At 46.4% G+C, this 23,934-nt stretch overlaps 1 protein-coding gene across 3 annotated transcripts; it reads right to left on the bottom strand.

Annotated features, from left to right (window-relative positions):
- Positions 1-231: 231 nt before the first annotated feature.
- On the bottom strand, positions 232-22,284 carry agla (amylo-alpha-1, 6-glucosidase, 4-alpha-glucanotransferase a). 3 transcript variants are annotated; one of them, XM_048989109.1, is made up of 34 exons: positions 22,182-22,284; positions 21,043-21,180; positions 19,637-19,847; positions 19,266-19,435; positions 18,720-18,923; positions 16,055-16,236; positions 15,842-15,953; positions 14,729-14,852; positions 14,440-14,542; positions 14,256-14,353; positions 13,799-13,938; positions 12,432-12,619; positions 11,624-11,747; positions 11,015-11,178; positions 8,393-8,494; positions 8,032-8,187; positions 7,514-7,664; positions 7,017-7,141; positions 6,255-6,367; positions 5,640-5,774; positions 5,406-5,536; positions 5,137-5,273; positions 4,447-4,580; positions 4,129-4,304; positions 3,919-4,021; positions 3,515-3,740; positions 3,261-3,372; positions 3,030-3,165; positions 2,834-2,946; positions 2,519-2,730; positions 2,299-2,396; positions 1,957-2,044; positions 1,745-1,878; positions 232-1,632 (listed from the first exon to the last, which is right to left on the bottom strand). In XM_048989109.1, exons 2-34 carry the CDS (start codon positions 21,122-21,124, stop codon positions 1,515-1,517), a joined length of 4,602 nt encoding a protein of 1,533 aa, XP_048845066.1. In that variant the 5' UTR covers positions 21,125-21,180; positions 22,182-22,284; the 3' UTR covers positions 232-1,514. The 3 variants fall into 3 exon arrangements, with proteins under 3 accessions (XP_048845066.1, XP_048845065.1, XP_048845064.1); XM_048989108.1 differs by lacking the exons at positions 11,624-11,747; positions 22,182-22,284 and adding exons at positions 12,120-12,243; positions 21,275-21,439; XM_048989107.1 differs by lacking the exon at positions 22,182-22,284 and adding an exon at positions 21,275-21,438.
- Between the last annotated feature and the right edge of the window lie 1,650 nt (positions 22,285-23,934).

Raw genomic sequence — 23,934 nt, 5'->3', positions numbered from 1 at the left:
GTCTGAAGGGGAAAATATGAAGTTCCAGGCAACATGGGAGCCACCTGTGCAACTTCCAGTTTGGGTGTTGCGCGCTGGCCACTCGCGTGAATGATGTCACCCCGAGTGGGTCTGTTGGTTTTTGGGCCACACTCAAACAGTAGATACACCAGTGTTATATTTTAATTGTTAAATAGTTTTCTCCTATTTAAATGATCTAAAACTTACATGATGATTTCATATGCATTGATATATTTTTGTTTATTCCTCTTTATTTAAAATTACAATAACACCAGTACAACAGCATTAATACAGCACTGTAGCCTGTTATAAACATCTGAAATGTATAACCATTAAAACCAAATCTAGTCGGTCTTTGGATTTTTTTTAGTCGCTTGTAGGGAGAATTGAGATGCCAGTAAGAAATTCATGCATTTGTTTTTGTGTATACGGGCCATTTATTTTCCTGTCTATGTTTCTGAAGTCCGGCTTAATTGCTTCATGATCCGGCCAGCTGGAAGGGGTACAATATTTCAAGCGCTGCATTTTCTAATAAAGCGGAGCTGTGGCAGAGGAGGGAGGGAGAGCACCCAGCCACAAGTTTAAAACACAGTGACTGTGCTGAGAAGCATGGGGGGGGTGGGGGGCACACAGAGGCTCAGATTACATAAGATTTGTGGGTTTCTTACAGGAAACCGTCATATAGCCTTGGAAGTAAACAACTTCTCTAACTAGTGTACATAGAGAGTATATTTCTCTTAAATGAATATGCCTATGAATAAAACGACTAACCATGTAGTAAGCATGTTCTGGAATCGACTGAGTGTCCCGGATTCAGATTCCAGCAGTGGGTCAGCACCACTCTAAGCAATCCTGCCATTTCAGATTATTCCTCATTCCCCCACCCCCCCCAGACAAGTGATCAGCAGTAGTAGTTTCTCCAAACCATGGTGACATTATGTACTTTGAGATCACGTCCTACGATGTTTAAATTCATTTACTCATTTGGTGTTTCCATTCCCATTTATTTCATAGTATGAAATACAGCTTAATGTGACGCGAATACAGAGCATGAGGTGAGAGACCAACAGCAACGACACTATTTTAATGTGACACAGCAATCTGCCAAGTATACTGATAACACTACAGGCATTTTATACCTGAAATGCTACAACTGCTCAAACCAAATCATAGCAAAGTGCAAGCTCTCACTAAACACAGACACGTGATGAAATGGGTTAATGGACTTCATCTTGATTTGTGGTTTTGTGATGTGTTTTGAAGGCAGCCCATGACTTAAAAGTGACAGGCATGATCTTTAAACTCTTATTAGTGGCACTAATACTAAATATTCCATAGACTGTAAACTAAAATTCTGTAGAAACTTTGTTTGCCTAAAATATAATTTGAATCCAGAAAGTGCTGGCGTGGGAAAAATAAATCCTGGGGCACGATTGCCCTTAATTGAAATCTGGAAGACTGATGCCGGTGAGGCCCCGCCCACAATCGAGCAAAGGCTTGAAATGGGTGGAGTCTTACAGGTCATGAAGGACCTCCAGAATGGTGGCGATGGACCAGGCCTGGGATTCACAGCTGAAGGGACAGTGCTGGCCGTTGGCATTGGTCAATTCTGGTAGACCCTTCCAGGAAGATCTGGAAGGAACGTTGAGTAACAGTCGATGACTTTGTAGAAATGAACATTTCCAGTTCCCCTTCAGTTCATAATTTGCACTGGTAATGCTTCACTATTTGTTAAAAGACGTACCTCTCTAGGTGAACGTAATGCCGAGAGAGAACATTCTTGACCAGGTACACGGTCCTTTCGTAGGTGTCTTTCCCCAGTTTCCTGGCAAAATGAATCTTTGCACGTAGGAAGTACCCAACTGGCCAAAGCCATTCCTAAAAAGGGAAAATCATTCTAGTGACCCATGGCCAGAGTGTCTGAACGGAAAATGATCATCTCACAAATGCACCTACAGGCCCTTGGTGGTAGTTGAAGCCTTTTGCGGTGTTGTAGTTGTCGTTGTCAAGGGCGTTGTCATAATCACCACAATAAACCATGTCGCTGTTTGGGGGGAGATAAAGGAACAAGACGTCTATGGAGAGAGCAAGCTCATCTGCTGATTCTGTGACACAAATAGTATTTTAACACCAGATAGCTTTAGGTGGACATTATGTAACGAACTTGAGGGGGCATTCCTGGCTAGATGGCTGTTAAATGGAGGCTACCAGCAAACCATGATGTGACTGATTAGTTGATTCTCTTGGCCTGTCATTTGTGACAGTGAGGCAGATTAGCATAACTGGGTGTAGACTTACTCTGGGTCCAGGGTCTTCATTCCCAAAGGTCCAAGTAACTTTTTCTCCACAATCTCAAGAGCTTCCCAGGCTCTCTCCACTGTGAACATCTCAGGGGCCTGGAGAAGACACGGAGAAGATTATCCAAGTGTTTATGATGCAGGCTGGTAGGAACACAAACCGAGGCAAGTTCATAGCACGTATGATGCTGGAAAGCACCGAGCTGAGGTTCTCGGCTTACCACCACCATGGCAATGGGGAAATTGGGCCTGAGCTGGTAGTCACACCAGGGGCTAGAGGCTCCAGTGCTGTCCTTGTAGATGCCTCTCTTATGGACAAGCTCTGGGTGTTTCTCATTGGGGTCTGCAGGGTCATGTGACACGTAGAACAGCTTCTCGAAGTTGGCCTGGATCTGGTTATTCCAGTCCTCATATGACACGGAGAGCTGCTTGCCTGCAGCAAAACAAACACGCAAAAAAAAAGCAGGCGTACTAAACATGAACCATTTGAGCTGTTTTAAGCATGTCTTAAGCTGAGGTGCTGTAGTCTTGCTTACCCTCCGTGTGGATGGTGACCCCAGCATAGGGGTACAGCCCCTGCTTGTGCAGCTCTGCTAGCCAGCGCACCGCAGACTTACTGAGACCCACGATCTCTACCGCTGACCCATCCCTAGAAGCACAAACCTGAGCTCAGGAATGGGCAAAAACCCGACACATCGAAGGACACGCTGGATTTGAAAAGCAGGCCCTTGCCTGGGAGTGGCGGGAATCCCTTTGTTCCGAGCTCGTTCGCTCTCTCCCATCTTGTCCATCCACGTCCCGCAATTGAATCGATTCCCGCCCGACACAAAGCCCGTTTTGCAGTCAACCTTGGCCATGATATTGAACCCTAAGACGAAGAATATACAAGCAAAACTAAGTTGTTGTTCAAAGTTGTTTATGAATGGCACCGGGTAAATGCTGGCATTTCAGATCTCGTCTCACCTTCATCCCTCATGTTGCGATCGATCTGCGGTCCTGCGTTTCGCTCCCGAAACTCAATTCCCTGCATGTGACGCTGCATGGCCTCTTGCATGACGTCGCACAGAGGCTGGTCCTGGGACAGATGGTTGCAATAAAACAAACAGAGACAAAAACAAAACACAGCAATAACCACACCATGTGGTCAGAGACTTGGACCCAGAGAGTGATGGTCCAGGCTTTCTGGGGAACCTTTTTGGAGCATGCTCAGAACGTACCACGGCTCCAGTGGCTTGGGGCTGCGAGTTGTCGTCGGAGTACATCCGGGACACGGGGCAGGTGAGGATGTCTGTACCACTGGGCACGCAGACACAGTAGTCCTGGATGCACTGCAGCCACCACCACACGGCATCTCGGCAGTTAAAACGGGCACTGACACCCTGTCCCAGCAGGTTGGGGATCAGGCCGTGACGCAGGGTCCCGGCAAATGCCAAAATGACGTTTCTGCAAGCCGCAAATGCCCCAGATCTCACTCATGGCACATGTTTTGTCGGTATACCCTTCATCCTAGCTTTACTGCAAAGTTTTCAGGAATCCACACGCTACATGATTGGTGACACTTTGCCGAACGAGCCACCTGTCCTGGCCAATCACGACAGAATGAGAGAGACGGATAACTAACCTGGCCTCCAGGTGCCGGCCGGTAATGAGCATCACACCACGCAGAGCGATGAAAGTGTCCCGGCCCCAGGAGCGGAAGATCCCAGAGGAGAAGTGAGGCAGACCTGATGGGGGGGGAGGGGTGGAGCTGTTAAATGTGCAAAGATACTGGCCGGAGTTTTTCGTAATGTGGGTGGAGATCGTGTTTTTCCGGGATGTGGGCGTGACTGACCTGCGGCCAGCGAGACGCAGCACTGCTCCTTCTCTTTGGTGATGTCACTGATGCGGTAGGGCACGTCCTGCAGAGCTGGGGACAGGGGTGGCAGAGCTGGGAAGCGACCCACCCCACACATCTGCACTGAGCCCAGGGCCAGCAGCTTCACGAATGTAGATCCGTTCTGCACAAAGCTGACCGACAGATTCACCATGTTAGCTGGACTCTGCTGACCAGTCATATTAAAATCTCAACCTTCGATCCTTGTTGATTTTTTTTTCTATTTTTTTTTTCCTGTAAACTCCACAGTCGGACAACAGAAGCGAGCCAAAGTACCTCGACATTTTCTTAAACGTTTCATCCAATGCAGTGCTGTAGGCCCCAACAAGGATGGCGTCAAAGTAGCAGGGAATCAGATAACGTGGGACATGCTTGAGGTAATCGAACATCGCCTGGAACCACCTGCCAACCTGCACAGAGAAGAATCAGTGCATATAACCAGCTAGAACCTTCGTTATAAGGACACAGACTCTCCTGTTTTGTAGGTCACCTTCCCAATTGTATATTTGTGTAGAGGTCTTGTTCAATGAGGGCAGTGGCTCAGTGGATAGCATTTGTCTCAAGGGGTGGGGGGTTCGAATCCCATCTCTGCTCTGTGTATGTGAGGTTTGCATGTTTGCCCTGTGTACTGGGGACTTTGTCTAGGTACTTCGGTTACCTTCTATAGGCCAAGGACATACGGGCTAACTAATGTCTTTAAATTGTGGTAGATCCTCAGATGGTCCACGGTTTTGCTCGCTCCCTACCGTCTGGGGGTCCCCAAGGACCGGGCTGAGAAACACTGACCTATACTGCCTGAGACCGGCTCCCACCCAACCAGCAACCTTGTCCAGGATAAGCGATTACAAGATGGATGGATCTTGTTCAGCGAGGGTTATTTTACATAACCTGCAGTGCCATCACTATCTGGGGTGATGTGCGTTTGTACAGGTCAGTATCATGTACACTGGAAGCAATAACTCTCACCTCTGCCAGATTGCCCCCACGGGACACTAAGCGGTTGCTCACGTAGTCGATCATCCAGTCGCCTTGCCTCAGATTGTCACAGAAGGGGTGTCCCAAATCGTTTTTGGGACGTATTTCTGCCAGCACTGAAATAAGACCTGAGGATGACGGGGAAAGTAAAGAATAAACAGACGGAACAGTCAAACCAAGCAGATTTTTTGTATATTTATATGTGAGAAACGATGTAAAGGAATCTGGAATACGTGTACATAACGTAGTACTTTTTGTACCTTGTAGGCCACCGTATTTTAGCGCCATCCAGGAAGGAATGCTGTAACAGCCCCCGCCATCTTCCTGCTCCTCAGCATCACAGCGAAACAGCAGCATGTTCATGTCCGCCAACGTCAGCTTAGACATGATGCTGCACCGACGGAAGGCTGGTGTTAAAAACTGATTGCTATTAATGCATGAATGTGCGTGCTGTATCAAAACCATCACGTTGAGGGGGAAGGGACTGTACTCACGATGTCAATGGCATCTTAAGTATAGCTGGAGCTCTGTCGTCAGGGAGGCTCCCTGATTTGTAATGGGGGCTGAACTGGATGAGGTGGCTCCGCAGAGAGGACACGATCTCTTGGGCCTTCTGGTCCAGGCTAACCCTGTGGGAACGACGCTTGGCATCAACTCAACTGACTCTACTGAAGCTGATTGCATGTAACCATGACTAAGCAGCCCTCATATGGGATTAATTTAGCTTCACTGTTGTTGGTGACAGTTTTTCCAGGGGAGATTCTAGGATTCTTTAAGCCGGGGCCAACCTTATGTATAACCAATGATATTTTTTGAAATAGTAAGTGACAAGGGAGGGGGTACGCTAAGGGCAAATCAGCTTACAGCTGGGGTCAGTGCCCCTGTGACCCCACCCCTGAGTTTAATAGGCTTGCTGGTTCATTGCTGACAGAGAAAGGTTTCATATTGGCTATATCATTTTTTACTACTGACTGATTGTCCCTTTTCTTTATTAAAATTAAAGTCCATCATTCAGTTTTTCAGTCATGACATGTTAGTCAGCTGTTACAGGGTTGACATTGTGTTTGCACTGCATTCAGTGTTTTTGTTGCGAAAAGCAGCACATTCACCTGAAGACGATGACGCTTCCTGGGGTCAGCTTCTCGAAGGTGATCTCCTGCACGAACTCACTGCGGCCCTTGGACGTCACGCTGGCCTGCCTGACGATGCCGCTCTCGTCCAGCTATTCCCCCATAATGACAAAGCGAGGAGGGTTAATTTTGTTAATTAGGGGTAGGGAACACACTTTCACTAACTGGGGCATCGTCACATTTCATTTGATATCAAAAATTTAATTCATGGCAAATAAAGTATTTCTTATTTGTTGTGCTATTACTCTCATTTATTTTAATGTACTTTGGAAATATGTCAGATTTATGTGAAGTTTGTAATTTGACATCAAAGTATAGACATTGCAAAATGCAGTTTGGAACACTTGCGGAAACATTATAAAAGTACATAGTAAGCAATGGTGGCAGTTTGTTTTGATCCCAGATATCTGATCACCAAAGTCTTGGCTACATGACGATGACTAAATGGTGTAGTTGCAACATTCAGTTGGATAAATAAATAATAAAAATCTAACTCATGTCACTATTTCTGGTCTCCTTCCATTGAGTATGTATGAATATGTGGCAACTTTCATGTGTATGAATGAGCCATTAACACCTGCCCCCCCCAGTCTTTTAACTGTAAATTAAAGGACATCCCACAAAAAGCATTCATCAAAAAGAAGATAAAACCTACAATGAAGTGTAAGGTCCAAATTCTTACACGGGGTAAAAAGCTTCTTCCTACACTGGGAGGGTTACACACTCCAGAGGTTACCTTACCTGGATGTGCTCCTTAATCTCCACTGTGTATTCAGGCAGGCCGTTAATGCTCCCCCCGTCTTTCCGGTACGGCCCCGCGCTCCTTTCCACAGTGCGGGCTTCCAGAACAATCTCCTCGATCTTACCTGTGGGAGGGAAAGAGGCTTTTGGTTTCCGATCCGACCACATGTCATCATAAAGATCTAATTAAACACAGGTTCAAAGCAGTAATCGAAGCCCCACGTGGGTGATTTCTTGGTGGGCGGGGCTCGCCCAGCAGCCCTGCTATATTGGTAGGCGGGGCTCGCCCAGCAGCCCTGCTATATTGGTAGGCGGGGCTCGCCCGGCAGCCCTGCTATATTGGTAGGCGGGGCTCACCGAGCAGCCCTGCTATATTGGTAGGCGGGGCTCACCGAGCAGCCCTGCTTTATTGGTAGGCGGGGCTCACCCTGCAGCCCTGCTTTATTGGTAGGCGGGGCTCACCGAGCAGCCCTGCTTTATTGGTAGGCGGGGCTCACCGGGAATAAACATGGGTGGAACTTCGTCCCTGTAGTGAGTGGTCTTGGGGTTTCGGAAGGCGGTGCGGGACACCGCCACCACCGATTGGTGCGTGCTGGGGCAGTGCCGTGTGACGGCCACGATGTCCTCGTCCACCTGGTCCACGTACACCTGCAGGCCACAGGAGAAGAAGGAGCTAATGACTAACGGAGACGACATAGCAACACGTGTTGCTCAATAATATTGACTGCAAGGAATATTTGTTGCTTTGCAGACAGGGGCGATTCTTAGATTTTTTTTTAAGGTGAGGGGAGTTCATTCACAGAGTGGGGACAACCTTATTATTAGCCAATTATATGCTTTGATTTGATGAGTGACACGGGAGCAGCATTCTGTGGCCAATCAGCATTCAGCTGGGGCCAGTGCCCCCGTGACCCCGCCCCTGTACATGGGCTTTATTGTGAAAGGCTGAACAGCGATTAAGAGGCCCTGGGTGGCACACAGCCATAAATGGGGGGTGGCTGCTTGCGCTCCTCACCTGGATAAAGCCCTTGGCTGCCAGCTCCTGGTGTAGCCGGTTCAGTGCCAGCTTGCCGGCAATAATCCCGCTCTGGAGGTTCACCTCCCCCGGAGATGAGGGCCTGGTCTGGGGGTTCCACTTTGGGTACAAGCGCTCCTCCTTCACCACGGAGATCTGAGTGACATGCCAAAGGATGCAGTCGGGACCCTTAGCCGGGCTATTCGCAATATTTGCATCATATATGACTGGTCACTAGGCACTGGTGAGTGGGCTCTCATTCTCCCCATAACTCTGCCCCCCCCCCCCCCCCCCCCCCGCTGTAACATGAGACCCTAGATGTCCCAGGAAATGCTGGTGCCCCTTTGCACAGTGGCCTCACCTGGTGGGGTACAAGCTCATCGTAGCCCCGAGTGCTTCCAGTGGCACAGCAGGCCATGGAGACGACTGCCGAGCTCGGGAGAGAGTCGTATACCGAACGCACCTGGGGGAGGGGGGAACAAAGAAGGAAATCCCACCCATATTATTCACCTCAGTCTGATGCTGCAGGGCTTCATAAGAATATAAGAAATTTACAAACGAGAGGAGGCCATTCGGCCCATCACGCCCGTTTGGGGAGAACTTAACTAATAGCTCAGAGTTGTTAAAATGTTATCTAGCTCTGATTTAAAGGAACCCAGAGTTTTAGCTTACGCTACCCTAACAGGAAGACTATTCCATACTCTAACTACACACTGTGTAAAGAAGCGCTTCCTCAAATTCAGTTTAAAATGTTCTCCTGCTAATTTCCAACTATGGCCATGAGTTGTAGTATTTAATATTAAAATAGCCATTTATAATTGATACTTTATTGATCCCCTGTAGGGAAATTATCTTTACGCCTCCCTCAACTTGCTCTTTGTGGAGTAAGTTGACCGCGAAGGGCTGCCACCCGTAGCGGCGCCCAGGGAGCAGGGGGTTAAGGGCCTTGCTCAAGGAGCCGCAGATGTGCTGAGGCTGGGTTCGAACCTGCGACCTTCTGATTACAAGGACACAGGCTTAGCCCACTGAGCCACATGCTGCCCCGCTGAACAGCTGAACAGCATCCAGACCTGTTAGAATCTTATATACCTGGATCATGTCCTCCCTTAGTCTCCTTTGCTCGAGGCTAAACAGATTCAGCTCAGCTAACCTCTCCTCATAAGACATTCCTCTAAGACCAGGAATCATTCTCGTAGTCCTACGTTGCACCTTTTCCAAGGCAGCAATGTCCTTCTTAAGGTATGGTGACCAAACCTGCACACAATATTCTAGGTGAGGTCTTACCAAGAAATTGTATAATCGTAGCATCACCTTACATTTATCCATGTTAAATTTCATCTGCCAGGTATCAGCCCAGTCGCTAATTAAATCAAGATCCCGTTGTAGTCTCTGTGCTGCTAATTTAGTATCTGCTACACCACCCACTTTGGTATCGTCCAGTGGTTCTAAAACCTCTAATTTTTCAATCCTATCCTGGATGTTAGATGAAACAAGACCAAGAAGGGCTTCTCCCCTGGTAGGGGTATTAACGAACTGAGTAAAAAAACAATACTGTACTAATTCCACCATCTCAAGTTCATTTACAGAAGAGCCAGAGACTATGTCCCACCCCCTTCTTGCCTATCCGGTCTCTACGGAACAACGTGTAACCATCCATATTATATTCTTCTCCACCATTGTCACTCATCCATGTTTCAGTTTTTCCAATAATGTCATGAGTCTGATGAAATTAAAGCCTTTAAATCGCACAGACAGCAAAGGGTAGTTTTTTGCAGTGCCCACTTTTAATATTAATCGGGGCTTTCTGTCTCCCCCCACCTATATTCATAACTAACCTCCCCGTTTACCCCAAGTACCAGTATACTGGCTCCCCCCTGGTTCAGATGCAACCCATCTGGCTTGAACTTGTCCCACCTGTTCCAGAAGGTCTTCCAGTGCCCCATAAACCTAAACCCCTCTTTCCTACACCATCCTTTTAGCCACGCATTTAATCTCCTTATCTCAGCTAACTTAGCCTGACTTGCACGTGGCACGGGAAGTATTCCAGAGAACATCACCGAGGACGTTCTGCTTCTAAGCTTATCCTCGACTTCTAGAAATTTATCCTGCAGAACAAGCCTCCTTCAATCATCAGGCCGCACTGCACCTGCACTGCCCTGTCACCAAGGTTACGGTTACCTTCGAGGTGAGCCGTTGGTAACCGAGCTGAGAAGCTGCCGTTTAATTGGTGGCCCAGCTGCCTCTAAAAGCTCCTGCCCTTTAATTATACGTAGCTCAGTACTAATTACTAATGATCACATAATGATCATGGGTCACAGCAATGTTCCTCTGCCTGATATAACTGCATAGGCAGACATGCCACCTTAAGCAATCTGACTTCAGGAAGGACAGTGAAGGACAACCGGGGGAGTGGGGGGGGGGGGGGGGGGCAGCCAGGCACAGTAATATCATGTGCTGCATTATTACTCCACTCAACAAATTTTATCGGAAATGCAGGAATATCATTGTTTTTTAAACAGAGCTGTAGGAAACAAGGGGGACGTACCCCCCCGCAATATTTAAATTTTGCTGCATTTGCCCCCCCATAAACAGACTTTTGGTTTTATATTATTAGTTTGATATTTGGGGGGGGCATAACCTATCTCCAATACCACCATTTTTAAAATACTGTCAAAATACCATATACCTTGGTATATTGTCTGGGTGGTATGACAGTATTAAATTTAGATTCCACTGAAGCCTAGTGATGGCGGTAAAATTTGCCAACTGGAAATGGCAGGGTTGTGGCGGTAAAATCTATTCTCAGCTAATTTTACCAACACTGAATAGCATAACTCCTGCATAATGTTTCTGGAATATTCTGCGTCTTTCATGGGTGTCAGGGAGCTTCCGTCAATTTGCAGGAGACTCCCGGAACTTTCCGGAGAAGTGGGATACCCTCACGGATGCCGGTGACGTTAGCGTCTCCAGCGGGCAGACGCACCTGAATGGGGCACTCGTTGTCATGGGTGACGTCCAGGAACATGGCGTGAGCGATGCCCGGAACCAGCGGACGGAGGCTGGGCTGCACCAAGGCGCCCACAGGCTCGCCCCCAAAGCGGTACACCAGCCGACCCTCTTCGTGACTGTCGCCGGCGCTCATGGCCTCTGGTGGGGAGAAAAAAATCACCACTCTGATTACCTGAAGGCATCTTAGCTACTAAGAGCAAACCCTGACAACACACAGCAAGCATATTCATGCAAAAGTTGTAGCCAGTGGGTTAGATCAATAGTGCCGGTTAGAAACAAAAAATTGCTTACTTGCATCAGGCTAAAAGAATTTAGCTCAGATTTTTGCGCATAATAGTAGTGGCCGTGGAGAGTTTGATATTGGAGGGGACACAACTTAATTTAAAAGCAAAGGTCTATTTATTGAAGGGGAATGAATCCAAATTAAATATTGAAGGGGTGGTACACATTCCTCCCCCCCAGCTCTTATACCCCTGAGCAGCAGTAGTGTTTTAATTGTCAGTGGTTAACATGTGGTCATTAGACACTGCTGAGGGGAGCCTCGTAACTTTGAGCTGTTCCACTGTGTGATGTCACTTCCTACCTCGGATTAGGGAGCTAATGCCCAGCTTATTCACAAAGACATTATCCAGGTCCTCGCTTCCTGTGAACAGCTCGGCCACCACATAGAGATCAGGCCTCAGGGCGCGGGCTGTGTCCAGCATGTACTGCAGCCAGCCAAGCGGGGGCAGGGCGGAGTTAAAGGGAGTGCAGGGTTAAAGGGACATTAGGCAGAATGTCAAGCAAACAAAAAAAAAATGGAGGATTAGGAGGAAGTTGGAAGTAGGGAGTCGAGGGAAGTTGGACCAGCGGTGAGGAAACCGGTGCAAGCAGGAAGTGATCAGTATGTAGGAACAGATCAAACAAAATTCAAACGAATTCAAAACAAAAAGTCATTAGGTCAAGAGGTGGGGGGAGAGGGGGGCGTCGAAGAGAGATGTTAAATGAGAGATTGACAGCATAAAAGAAAAAAGAGAGAGAGAAGACTAGATTTAGTGTCATGCCCAGACATGAAGGTCAAAGCAGCTGTTGTCCCGTACCTCGAATAAGACTGGTTATCCCCAGTCTGTTTACAAAGACATTGTCAATCAGCTCACTGCCTGTAAAGAGCTCGGCTATCACATACAGATTGGGTCTGACCGCCCTGGCCGCAGCCAGCATCGCCTACAGAGCACAACAAAGGTCACCGTTAGTACACAGACACCCATGTGGTCTCTGCAGGAACCATGCGACGGCTGACAGGTCACAGAGCCTATAACAGCGGGCTTTACAAAGTCATCAACGGCCGAATATACTGGCGAGAAATCTGCCAGGCATCAATGGATACTCCCAGCTTGTTGTTGGCGACGCACCTCAGCCACGTGGAGCGGGGTGGAGTGGCAGTTGTCCAGTCGCACGCCGCAGAAGTGTCTGGCCGTGATCTCTGTGTACTTCTTCATGTGGGCCCACAGGTAGGGACAGTCCTCCGGCTTGCTGCCGTAACGGAGCTTAACGCTGTCGCCCCAGCAGATCAGCTCCCTCCGGAGGTAGACATTGGACCCTGTAATGAACAGAGAAGGTGCCCCCCCCCCCTTTTTAGGTGCTGATCCTATTTGAAAGACCTTGGGTGTTTCACAATATGCGTACTTGACTGTATGTGTGTTCTCCTGTACATTTTACATCATCTTCCAACGAATAAGATCAGTTCCAATACTGAGAACATAAGTACAGAGGACGGTAAAAATCCACAGGCAACATTCTTGCCCCGACCCAGATACCCATTATACATCAGTTGCATCCTCGTCAAAAAAAAAATAAAAAATCATTCCCATGAATCATTGCGCCTCAAGACTGCTTTTGCCAAGACGACGAGTATGATCTTTGTGTTCTTGGTATTGAGAAACCCCCTGCTCTATCATGCTCTTTCTAAGGTTTATTTGTAGTATTACAATCATACAGTGTACTGCCGTGTAGTGAAATGCTTTTCTACTATGCTTCTTGGATTGTGCTTGAGGAAATAGACAAAACGAAAGACAATAACATAAAATGATGAGAATATATACAAATAAAAGAACAATAAAAATAACAATAAGGTTAAAAAGATAAAAAAAGATTATTTTAAGGTTAAAATAATAAAATAATGTAAAAAAATGCAATCACAGTGTGGTATGATATAAGAGTACGGCAAAGTGCGTGTGACAAATTTATCTGAATATACCTGGCTAAAAGTATACGCAGATGGGGTTAACACCTCACTTTTGCAGCCATAGATCTTTCTAGACTTTTCTAGATTAGCTGGGAGAAACCCCATTGACGACGCGGCGAGAATATCCACACACACGGGACCATGGCGAACACTTGATGCCACTGTGCCATCCCCATAGTACAATAATTTTTCAAATATAATTTATTATAATTTAATTTAAGAAATATAACTGCAATATAATACAATCCTATTGAATTTTACATGTTCAAATATTACTTTCACCTGACCAGTAGGGGGTGCAATTGCACCCCTGCACCTCGGGCAAAATGCACGCAGCAAAAGTATACACATACCAATAATTTAGTGAAAAATCCTTGTACGTCAAATGTTCTCTCTAGTGATAAACACCGAAATAATGCGAAAACCAATAAACTCCCCCCTGAGTGACCCTGAACTTGGGCTCTGTGCTCATAGTAACGTTTCTCACGACCAGCCAACGAAAACTGTTAAAGTGGGAAAGCTAGTCGCTAAGACCTGGCTCTGCAAAATTCCTCAGGGGGTCGTCTCCCATCACCCAGCCGTTGTGTGCTAGGAAGTGGCACGCTTTGTCCGGCTGCTGCATCAGCTGCAGGTCCCCTTCCAAGGACGTCTCCTCAAACGGGAAAGTAAAGTACCTATTGAGAAGCAGATATCCATTTGGAAAAGCCATGAGGATCATTCATTAATCATTTACAATGAAAAAACTACATGTTTTATTTATGATGCATTACTCATTCCTGCCAACAGAGGGCACCATACAAAGCAGTAATCCCATCTTCCTCTATCTCTCTTCCACAACAAATTGATTATATCTGCTTCTTGGAAGTGTTACTAAATTACAAGTAAAATTGTCAGTAAATTCTCTGTGCCGGAAGGAAATCTCCCAAGACGAATGTGCATCACAGACAATAATATCGCCTAACAATGAATTCTGAAAGACAAGCAAACCCACCGTGTAACCATGGGATCTTTACGTGAGACAGGGCCCAGCTTGGGTCCATGATCAGCGATCCTTTCATAAACCACATTTCCCACAATGCAGTTCGCGGCCTAGATTAAACACAGTGACGAAAATGCATTCAAGCCAGAACTCAGCATTTACATACTGGCACACACTTAGCCTCAGACAGGGCTACCTGCTCCTGGTGACACTGCATATCCTTGAATTGCTCGTCGTTTATCTCCTTCAGCCTGTTTCTCAGCCACGTACAGCATTCTTCAATAGCAGAAGCGCTGTCTCTGTGACATGAAGGGACGGACCGATAAATCTAATACACAGCATCAGCGCTGATCCATATCGCGCTTCAACATTCACATTCTAAATGCAATGCAATAGAGCTGGAGGGGGGGGGGGGGTGTGGTTGCGTGTTAAAGCTGTAGCCTGGAGAGCTCAGAGGAACCTGGTCACATGACTGAGGCACGCACCCATGCGGCATGAAGCTGATGAGAGCCGTGTTCATGTCCACTGTGTTGCCATAGCGCCTGAATTGAGGATCCTGGATAATCCTCAGCTGCTGTTTACTATCAGCTTTGCATTTAGCTGCTTTGCCTGGTAAAGACAAAAAAAAAAGAACATCGTAAGCTGTTGGTTTGGCAATCCTGCCTATTCCAGAAAGCAGTAAATAAGGCAATTTATATGCTATGTATAATATGTGAATATTAACATATAGATAATTATACAGCTCTGGAAAAAAATACGAGATCACTTTTTTTTTTAATTTGCATTTTTAAATCCGGGTTTAATCCTGGTTCTGCTGGCAGAGGACATCACTGTGAGGCAGGCTGCTTCCAGGCTCGAAGTTTCTAAGACAGCAGTACACAAGAATAAGGTGAAGCAGGAGACACTGGGAACGACCCCGAAACCAGTCAGGTAGAGGGCAGAAGCGACTTTCTAATGCCAGAGACAACCATCAACTTATCCGGCAGTTTCTCATAAATCGGAGGATGACCTCAAATAACCTTCAAAAGGAACAGGAGATATTAAGTGCAGGTGTGAAGTGCACTGCTAGGACAGTTTGTATCAGGCTGCTAGAAGCAGGACTGGAGTCCCATAAAGCAGGGAAGATGCCCTTCATTAACGAGAAGCAGGGGAGGACCAGGCTGGAGTGTGCAAAAAATGTACATTTTACACGAACGCATACCCAAAAATTGAGAAATGAATGAAACAAAAATTTTAGCTATGGTCTCAGTTTTTCCCAGAGCTGTATATGCTACACACCAGTGTCAATCTATTAGTGTTGATGTGAACATGCAGGCAGATATTTCCAACGTGCCATGCTCTTATTTAGAAGCTGAACGTTCAGAGAGCCATTTTTGTCCTCTGTCCTCTGAATAATGTGTTTGCTCTCTCATAATATACATGCCACTCTGTTAAGCTCTGTTGTTCCTGCAATAGGACAGTTAGGGCTATAAGATGAGTGGGGGGTGCTTTTTACCATTCCACCACCTAATTTATGTGTCAAAAAAAAAAACAAAATTAAAAACTTTTTTCCCCTGGATCTTAGGTGGTAATACAAGATAAGCGTCTGGACCACTCACCACTTTGGAGAAGGGTCCGGAACTGCTGTACAGCTTTCTCCACATCCACCTGGAAGAATTCCCACAGCTTAACACTGGGAAAGACCTCCTGCCACAGGATGGCCCGGATCGCCTGCAAGAGAACGGACGTCCCCAGTTTGCCGGTGTCGGGTAACGGCAGGTTCTCGGCCCCTCACAGCTCAGGATGCAGGCGCCCGTGTGCATGTGACTCACAGCGAGATGCCGGTCGCCCTGCATGAGTGGGGGGAGCCCCGCGGAGGTGTACTTCCCGTCTGCCACCTCGCAGTTGAAGTGCCATAGAGCCCGGTCCAGCACCCAGGCCGGCTTCAGGTGCGGGGAGTTGACCAGGTTGTAACCGCACTCAGGGTGATCCTGGATCCACTTACTGTTCGCAGCTGAGCGGGAGAAACCGCAGGCAAAAGATGGAAAACAAGAAACCAAATAAACAAACAGGTGACCTTTAAAACTAAGCAAAAGCCACCCGGTCCCTTACACACTATGCTATTCAAACATGCTTAATCTGAACTGCATCTTAAGGAGGCCGTTTTATATTCTGAAAAACATGAAGTAAAAAAGTAACAGTTCCATGTGGGAATTCTGCTTATCCAGCACAGCGTTTCCGGCGAGTCCAGGTCCTATTCTGGGAAATAAGAGGCACAAGGCAGGGGTCACCCTGGACGGGATGGCAGGCTGACACACAGAACACACACACTCACTCAAAATGGGCAATTTACAGACATTCGCTTGCAAACCACATATTTTGAGACTAGGGAAAAAAGTGGGATGAGAGAGCTGAACAAAAACATGGCAAGAACAAGCAAACTCCCCGCACCACGGAGCTGGGGGCAGGATTTAAACCCCTCAACATTCAACATGAAAGTAGGAGGCAACAGTACTAACTGTACAGGTCAAATTACTGCTGTCTGCAGTAAGTCACAGCAATTTGCAACCCATCGCTTGGAAAGTCAACACTTCTGTAGCTATGGACTGAAATCTATTAGACACCCACTCATGACAATAAAAAAAAAAATATATATATATATATATATATATATATATATATATATATATATATATATATATATATCATGGCCACCTTTTACTAATTTGTTCCCTCATTTTAATTAAATTGTGGGCACATAGACCAATTACCAAACCTTTAATGCCCTTAACATGATAATAATATATCCACCCATCCATTTTCCAAACCACTTATCCTACTGGGTCATGGGGGTCCGGAGCCTATCCCAGAAGCTATGGGCACAAAGCAGGGAACAACCCAGGATGGGGGGCCAGCCCATTGCAGGGTACACTCACACACCATTCACTCACACATGCACAACTACGGGCAATTTAGTAACCATCAGCATTTTGGGGGAAAACCGGAGTACCCGGAGGAAACCCCACGACGACATGGGGAGAACATGCAAACTCCACACACATGTGACCCAGGCGGAGACTCAAACTCGGGTCCCAGAGGTGTGAGGCAACAGTGCTAACCATTGCACCGCCCCCTAAAACGTGACCACAATATACATATTTTTTTAAGGTCATGTCATAAGCAGGGCTTGTCACAATCTAGAATGGTGTGGGAAAAAAAATAGATCCTTAGCTATATGTAGAATTGCCCATCAGAATCTAGATCTTGACATTTGGCTGAACCCAGAACCTGAGATAGACGGAACAGAGGCCTGCATTTCTCTGATGGCGTGACCTTTATACGGCAGGATTCGGGCCAAATGGAACCTGCCCTCGCCCCCCTGGACGCCAGACGCGCTAGAGCATGGACTCAACTTTGTTTTACGTGATCCATCCTGTAACACTGTGTCCGATCGTGCGGAGCCAATCTGAGGCCTGCCTTAGTCACCGTGCTCGCGGAATAGCTAATGGAAACCTCCTGAAAAGGCAGCACTTGAACAGTGGCCGCGCTCACAGCTGCCATTCACACAGCTCTCATTCCACATGCTGCTCACACAGGACGCACCAGCCTCAGGTCACTCCTACCATTCAAACTTATGGACTGCAGATGTCTGTAATGTAACAGCCAGAGGTGGATTTTGGTCTGGATTTGCACCAACAAGCTGAGTCCTCTGTGACTGTGACTCTCTATACTCAACTGGTTGGTTGACACAAAATCTTGGTCTGGATTTGTACTCTCTGGACCTGAAATCTCCACCTCAGTTAATAGCTCATTCATTCCCTGTCTGATATATCTAATTGGGCTGTCATCATCCTGTACTTTAAAAACTTGGCACTAGCAAGCTGAAATAATTCGCCAGGCTGTGTGAAATTCACTCTGTTAAAAAGTAGTTAAAAAGAACTTCACAACCAAAGTTCCCGTATCATGTTAGCCTACAGAAGACTGCAGAAAATTAATTTTGTTTAATTTTTTTTTTTTAAATATTGGGACCAAAAAGAAACACCTTAAAAATAAAAAAATAAAAGCTTGGGTCAAAGACAGCAGCCATTTGAACTTTTTGAACCGTGGAGCTCGAATAGATGTTTGGAAAGTTCACAGAGTATCTTTGTAGCAGGCAGCACTTGCTGAAGACACCCCACCATACCTTTGTGGGGACTCGCCATTCATTTCTATGGACATAACCATAATCCCAACATGACACCCTTAACCCCCACCCAGCCCTATCCTTAACCACAAGTAACCAAACAAAATACAACACTTTGGCTAGATTTGATTTTAAACTGCAGTCAAAGATTTTTATAAAACTGAGTTCTCTCATGAAGACTGGAATAATGTCCCCAAAGTAAAAAGTATGTTTTTATCACATTGTGGAAACACTGGGTTCTCACAATGTAGTATATACAAATCTACACACACACACACACACACACACACACACACACACACACACACACACACCGGTGTGATTGTAGACCACGTCAGTGATACACAGCATGTTCCACTCTTTCTTCATGGTCTCTACTAAGTTCCCCACGTCTGTCCAGGTATATTGCCTCCCGGGGGGGGAGAACTCTGGGTTAAGCTCCAGCTGGTCCGCTAGGGAGTAGCACGATCGTGACAGACCCAGTTTCTGCAGGGGTGTGAAGTGAACCATGTTGTAACCTGAAAATAATGACAAGACATGCCAGTTTAGTGCAGCTAGCTAGCACCTCTCTGTCAAGAAAATTGTTTAAACACTCCTGAACAAACCATGTTTAAAGTTTAAAGTTTACGTATGATTCTTTCGGCTAATGATTAATGGTAGCCTTCTGCCCCCAACCCCATCATGAGATAAGTCGGGTGCCTGCTGTGTGATTTTCTGGAGGCCGCAAGTCATGTAAACACTACCATGCAAGTTTAGAAATATATGAACAAAATCGCTTATGCACATCAGCCAATCAGGTGCCAGAGAAATCAGATCAATTCAATGACAATTGGTCAATTCTTCAGTCACTGCCAACTTACCAGATTCCTTAGCCACTAGAAGCCTATCACGCCACTCATCCAGGGGTCCCAGGCATTTGGCAAGGTAGGTCTGGATGGTGATGCAGTCCAGGGGGAGGATGTGGTTGTCAGCCCCGACTCGCAGCACCGGGTCGACCACGATGTAACCGCTGCCATTCTTTTCATTGTCACTGGGAATGTGACACGTGTTAGAAAACATCCAAACGAGTGCCGACAAACCAGGATATGCATCACTGTTAGAAATCTCGAGCTCTCGAATACTGAAATGCTGAAGAACAATGTCAAGCCATTACTCTCAAATGCTGGCTTTACTTCTTGAAATGAATGGATGTAAAATATACAAGAGAGTATAAACTCATAAAATGACTCACCTGTGGCCAAAGTAATACTGATAAGATCCTGCCACCTGCAGGTCGAGTTTACAAAACTTATCAGAGTCGTCCTCCTTCCCGGTGGGGTTGATCCACTCCAGGAGACGAAACTTGTGTCGGTCGAACGGCTCTCCCATGACCGGGTAGTTGGTGTAGACGTTCACGTTCTTCCCCTGCAGTGTCGGCCCCAGGCGAAACTGGAGCTCGTAGCCTTACGGGAATAAGCCAGGGTGAAATATATCAAACAGGGAATGGCTCCATTAATACTGCTAGCTAAATGCTAACATCTAGTCTTGACACTTTGTCTAGTTCTGAGGATCGGCAGGTCTGTTGCTACCCTAAGGGCATTTAGAGGAGGGTGAGTGCAGGGATCTAGGTCCTTCCGGGCCGGAGTTAGCGGCTGTCATGCGGGGTGAGGCCTCACCCGAACCGGGGTCAAAAGCGACCCCATAGTCGAGGTCAGTGAGATGATATGACTGGCCTGCTTCTTACAGCATGTTTACCATAAGGATGGCACTTAAATCTCTCGGGGAGGGGTGATTTGGAAATTGTAATGTATGTTTTGCGTGATTTCAGAGTAAAGAACAAATACCAAATGCCATGTAGATTCACTTTTTTTGACACAATTAAAGTGAATAATGGTGAACGCCTTATTGTATAGACGTTAAATGCTGGCTTTACTTGTTTAAATTAATGAATGTCAAATATTCAAGAGAGTAGAAACTCATAAAATATCTCAATTATTATATATATATATATATATATATATATATATATATATATATATATATATATATATATATATATATTATAAAGTATTTAGATATGTATGGGAGGGTTGCTAAAACTATAAAAGTACAAGGCTTGTTTTTTTAATACATACAGTTATTAGCTTGTGAAAATCACAGCCTGAAATCCCAAGTCTGTAGCATTTATTGGGTATAAATCCACAGCAGCATTCATATACAACCATGGTAATTACAAGATGAGTAGAGAGGCGCAAAAGCCTTATAAAGTAATCAAAAGTCAATGTACGCATACATACATGTCACCCAAGTACTCCATTAGCTGCAGAGACAATGAGAAAACTATACTTTTATGCAGTAATCTGACCTTCTACACCGAGCGCTCTTAGCAAACTCGGAGTAGCCAGCGGCGTCCATTTCTATTTTTAAAGTTCACGGGAGCCACAGGATGCCCTGTGTTCGACAGAAAACAATTATTTATGAGAAGCAATTATTTTTTCCGAGATATTAAGTATATGCCACTACCCTGATTTCTGCCATTTCCAACATTTCTATAAATTACCACCTGCTACAAAGTTCTTTGGTGAAGGATAGTTTAATCGTGTGTAAAACCGGCATAGAGAAAAGAGCAAAATACTTTAAGATAAATTAGTGGTTTACCTTTGTCAAGGCGGAACAAGGCCCGGTCAAGCTTCTCCATGTCATTGAGCACCAGTACTCTGATTTGCTTGCTGTGGAGCATTTTAACTGTATTTATGTAGAACGCCCTTTAAATGCAGGAAACAACTATGTGGCCACCTGCAAGTACACGAAGACCCATGCATTAAATGCAACAGTTACACAACGTCAGCAATCGCGCAACAAAATACAAACGGGCACAATGACCACTTACATGTTCACGTTTGCTCTTAGAGGTTAAATTCAAGCTTCACGGAATCGAGTCTCAAAATGTCAGCTCTGTCGGTATTGTATATTTTGGTCTGGAGAGCAGATACGTGCTTAAAAGCATGACTGTCATCTCTATGCAAAGACACATATCTGCCACCAGATAGCCACTCACGATCACGCAACCTATAAATAACCATGATCCACAGAACCTTTCGGCAGCTGGGGGTAGTAACCTTATATTGCAGTTAGGCAATTCTTTAGATCAATCCCTGCAAAGGGTACGAAGGTATCCGGCCCGAGTAAAAGCAATGTCACATGCAACAATTTCTACTAAGACCAGTGATGTGACATTTCCAAACGCAACTTAAAAAGACCATAACGATGATGGATATCAGTTACGTGTCGTAATAAATAATGAATTACACTTTGCTTAGGTGTTTTATTCATTAATTTTACAGTAGAGTCCATCGCCTAGGAAGCCACGGATCTGCTTCCCCACACCAATCTGCAGACCTGTCTACGCCAGCAGACATGCAGACTGCCTTGGTGGCAGCGCCTCGACCGCTTTTCCAAACAAACAGAACAAGCTTTTGCTTGTTTGGATCAGGACGCCGAGCTGGCAAGGTCAGCATCGAGAAACGGAGAAGATTATGGTAGCTATTTAAGAGGATTATGCTCTTTTTGCACGATTATACATATTTCACCTTCATCTGACATATTTCGTCTGACCTCCCTCAGTGGATGACTACACTCCCGCAAGTCTCGAAGGAAATGGACATTCATCTGGCTAGACTGGTTAGCTCAGCAAACCTCCCAAGGGGGGACATTTTGCATTCATAGACATATACCTACTGGCGAATAGCCTAAATGCACAATACAGTTATTTAGAAGGGGTATCGTTGATTTGTCACCTTGCTGCTCCTCTCTTCCTTGTTCGGGATGGCGTTTTGGCAGCTTGCTACGGCCGTAGAAGGCGTGTCATACGCGGCTCTGTAGTTTCTTGCAGTACCGTAGGTCTTCGAGTATGTGCGGTAGTAAATATCTTTGCGCGTATACGATGCAAGTTACGGCTTAAAGAATTACAGAGCGCTTTTTGCTGCTTTTGTCTGTATGTTGCCCTTTAGAGAAGGGGAACTCTGTCTCGTGCCACTACATGGATGGATTACAATTATCTATAATGGGATTATAGGCTATAATATGAGCATTGACTGTGTTTAATACTAATAAACAAAGTTCCAGAAGTTACAAGGAATATATAGAAAAATATATAAAATATATGCTCTCAGATGCTAAAATCTGAAAACAGCCTGTTAATGATATGGTTAGGCCATCCATCCATCCATTTATCCATCCATCCATCCATCCATCCATCCATCCATCATCTTCCGCTTAATCCGGGGTCGGGTCGCAGGGGCAGCAGCCTCAGCAGGGAGGCCCAGACTTCCCTCTCCCCGGCCACTTCTTCTAGCTCCTCTGTGGGGATCCCGAGGCGTTCCCAGGTCAGCCGAGAGACATAGTCTCTCCAGCGTGTCCTGGGTCTTCCCCGGGGTCTCCTCCCAGTGGGACATGCCCAGAACACCTCACCAGGGAGGCGTCCACCTCATCGATGCGGAGGAGCAGCGGCTCTACTCTGAGTCCCTCCCGAAAGACTGAGCTCCTCACCCTATCTCTAAGGGAGAGCCCAGCCACCCTGCGGAGGAAACTCATTTCGGCCGCTTGCACCCGCGATCTCGTTCTTTCGGTCACTACCCACAGCCGTAACCATAGGTGAGGGTAGGAATGTAGATTGACTGGTAAATAGAGAGCTTCGCCTTTTGGCTCAGCTCTCTCTTCACCATGACAGACCGATGCAGCGCCCGCATGACTGCTGACACCGCACCGATCCGCCTGTCGATCTCCCGCTCCATTGTTCCCCCACTCGTGAACAAGACCCCGAGATACTTAAACTCCACCACTTGGGGGAGGACCCCATCCCCAACCCAGAAAGAGCATTCTACCCTTTTCCGGCTGAGAACCATGGTCTCGGATTTGGAGGTGCTGATCCTCATCCCAGTCGCTTCACACTCGGCTGCGAACTGTCCCAGCGAGAGTCGAAGGTCATGGTCCGATGAGGCCAACAGAACCACATCATCTGCAAAAAGCAGAGACCTAATCCTGAGTCCGACTTATTGCCGCCCAGGTGGACCAGGCTCTGACACCGGTCATACAGGGACTGAACCGCCCTCAAAAGGAAGCCCGGTACCCCATACTCCCGGAGCACTCCCCACAGGACTCCCCGAGTGACACGGTCGAATGCCTTCTCCAAGTCCACAAAACACATGTAGACTGGTCGGGCAAACTCCCATGAGCCCTCCAAAACCCTGCAGAAAGTATAGAGCTGGTCCACTGTTCCACGGCCAGGGCGAAAACCACACTGCTCCTCCTGAATCTGAGGTTCGACAATCCGGCAGACCCTCCTCTCCAGGACCCCCGAATAGACCTTACCAGGGAGGCTGATATGAAGGTAGATATTTTTTGAATATTGTAAATAAAAAAAGAAGTAAAAAAAAAAATCAAGATTTTAATTGACCCCGCGACCCAGAAGGATAAGCGGTTTGGAAAATGGATGGATGGATTTTAATTAATAGCTGTTGATAACTGCAAGAAAGTGCAGAGCCGCGTATG

The sequence above is a fragment of the Brienomyrus brachyistius genome, chromosome 21, assembly GCF_023856365.1.
Source record: "Brienomyrus brachyistius isolate T26 chromosome 21, BBRACH_0.4, whole genome shotgun sequence".
Taxonomy (NCBI): domain Eukaryota; kingdom Metazoa; phylum Chordata; class Actinopteri; order Osteoglossiformes; family Mormyridae; genus Brienomyrus; species Brienomyrus brachyistius.
Note: the sequence above shows the minus strand (reverse complement) of the source record. Positions and strands in the feature narration are given on the sequence as shown.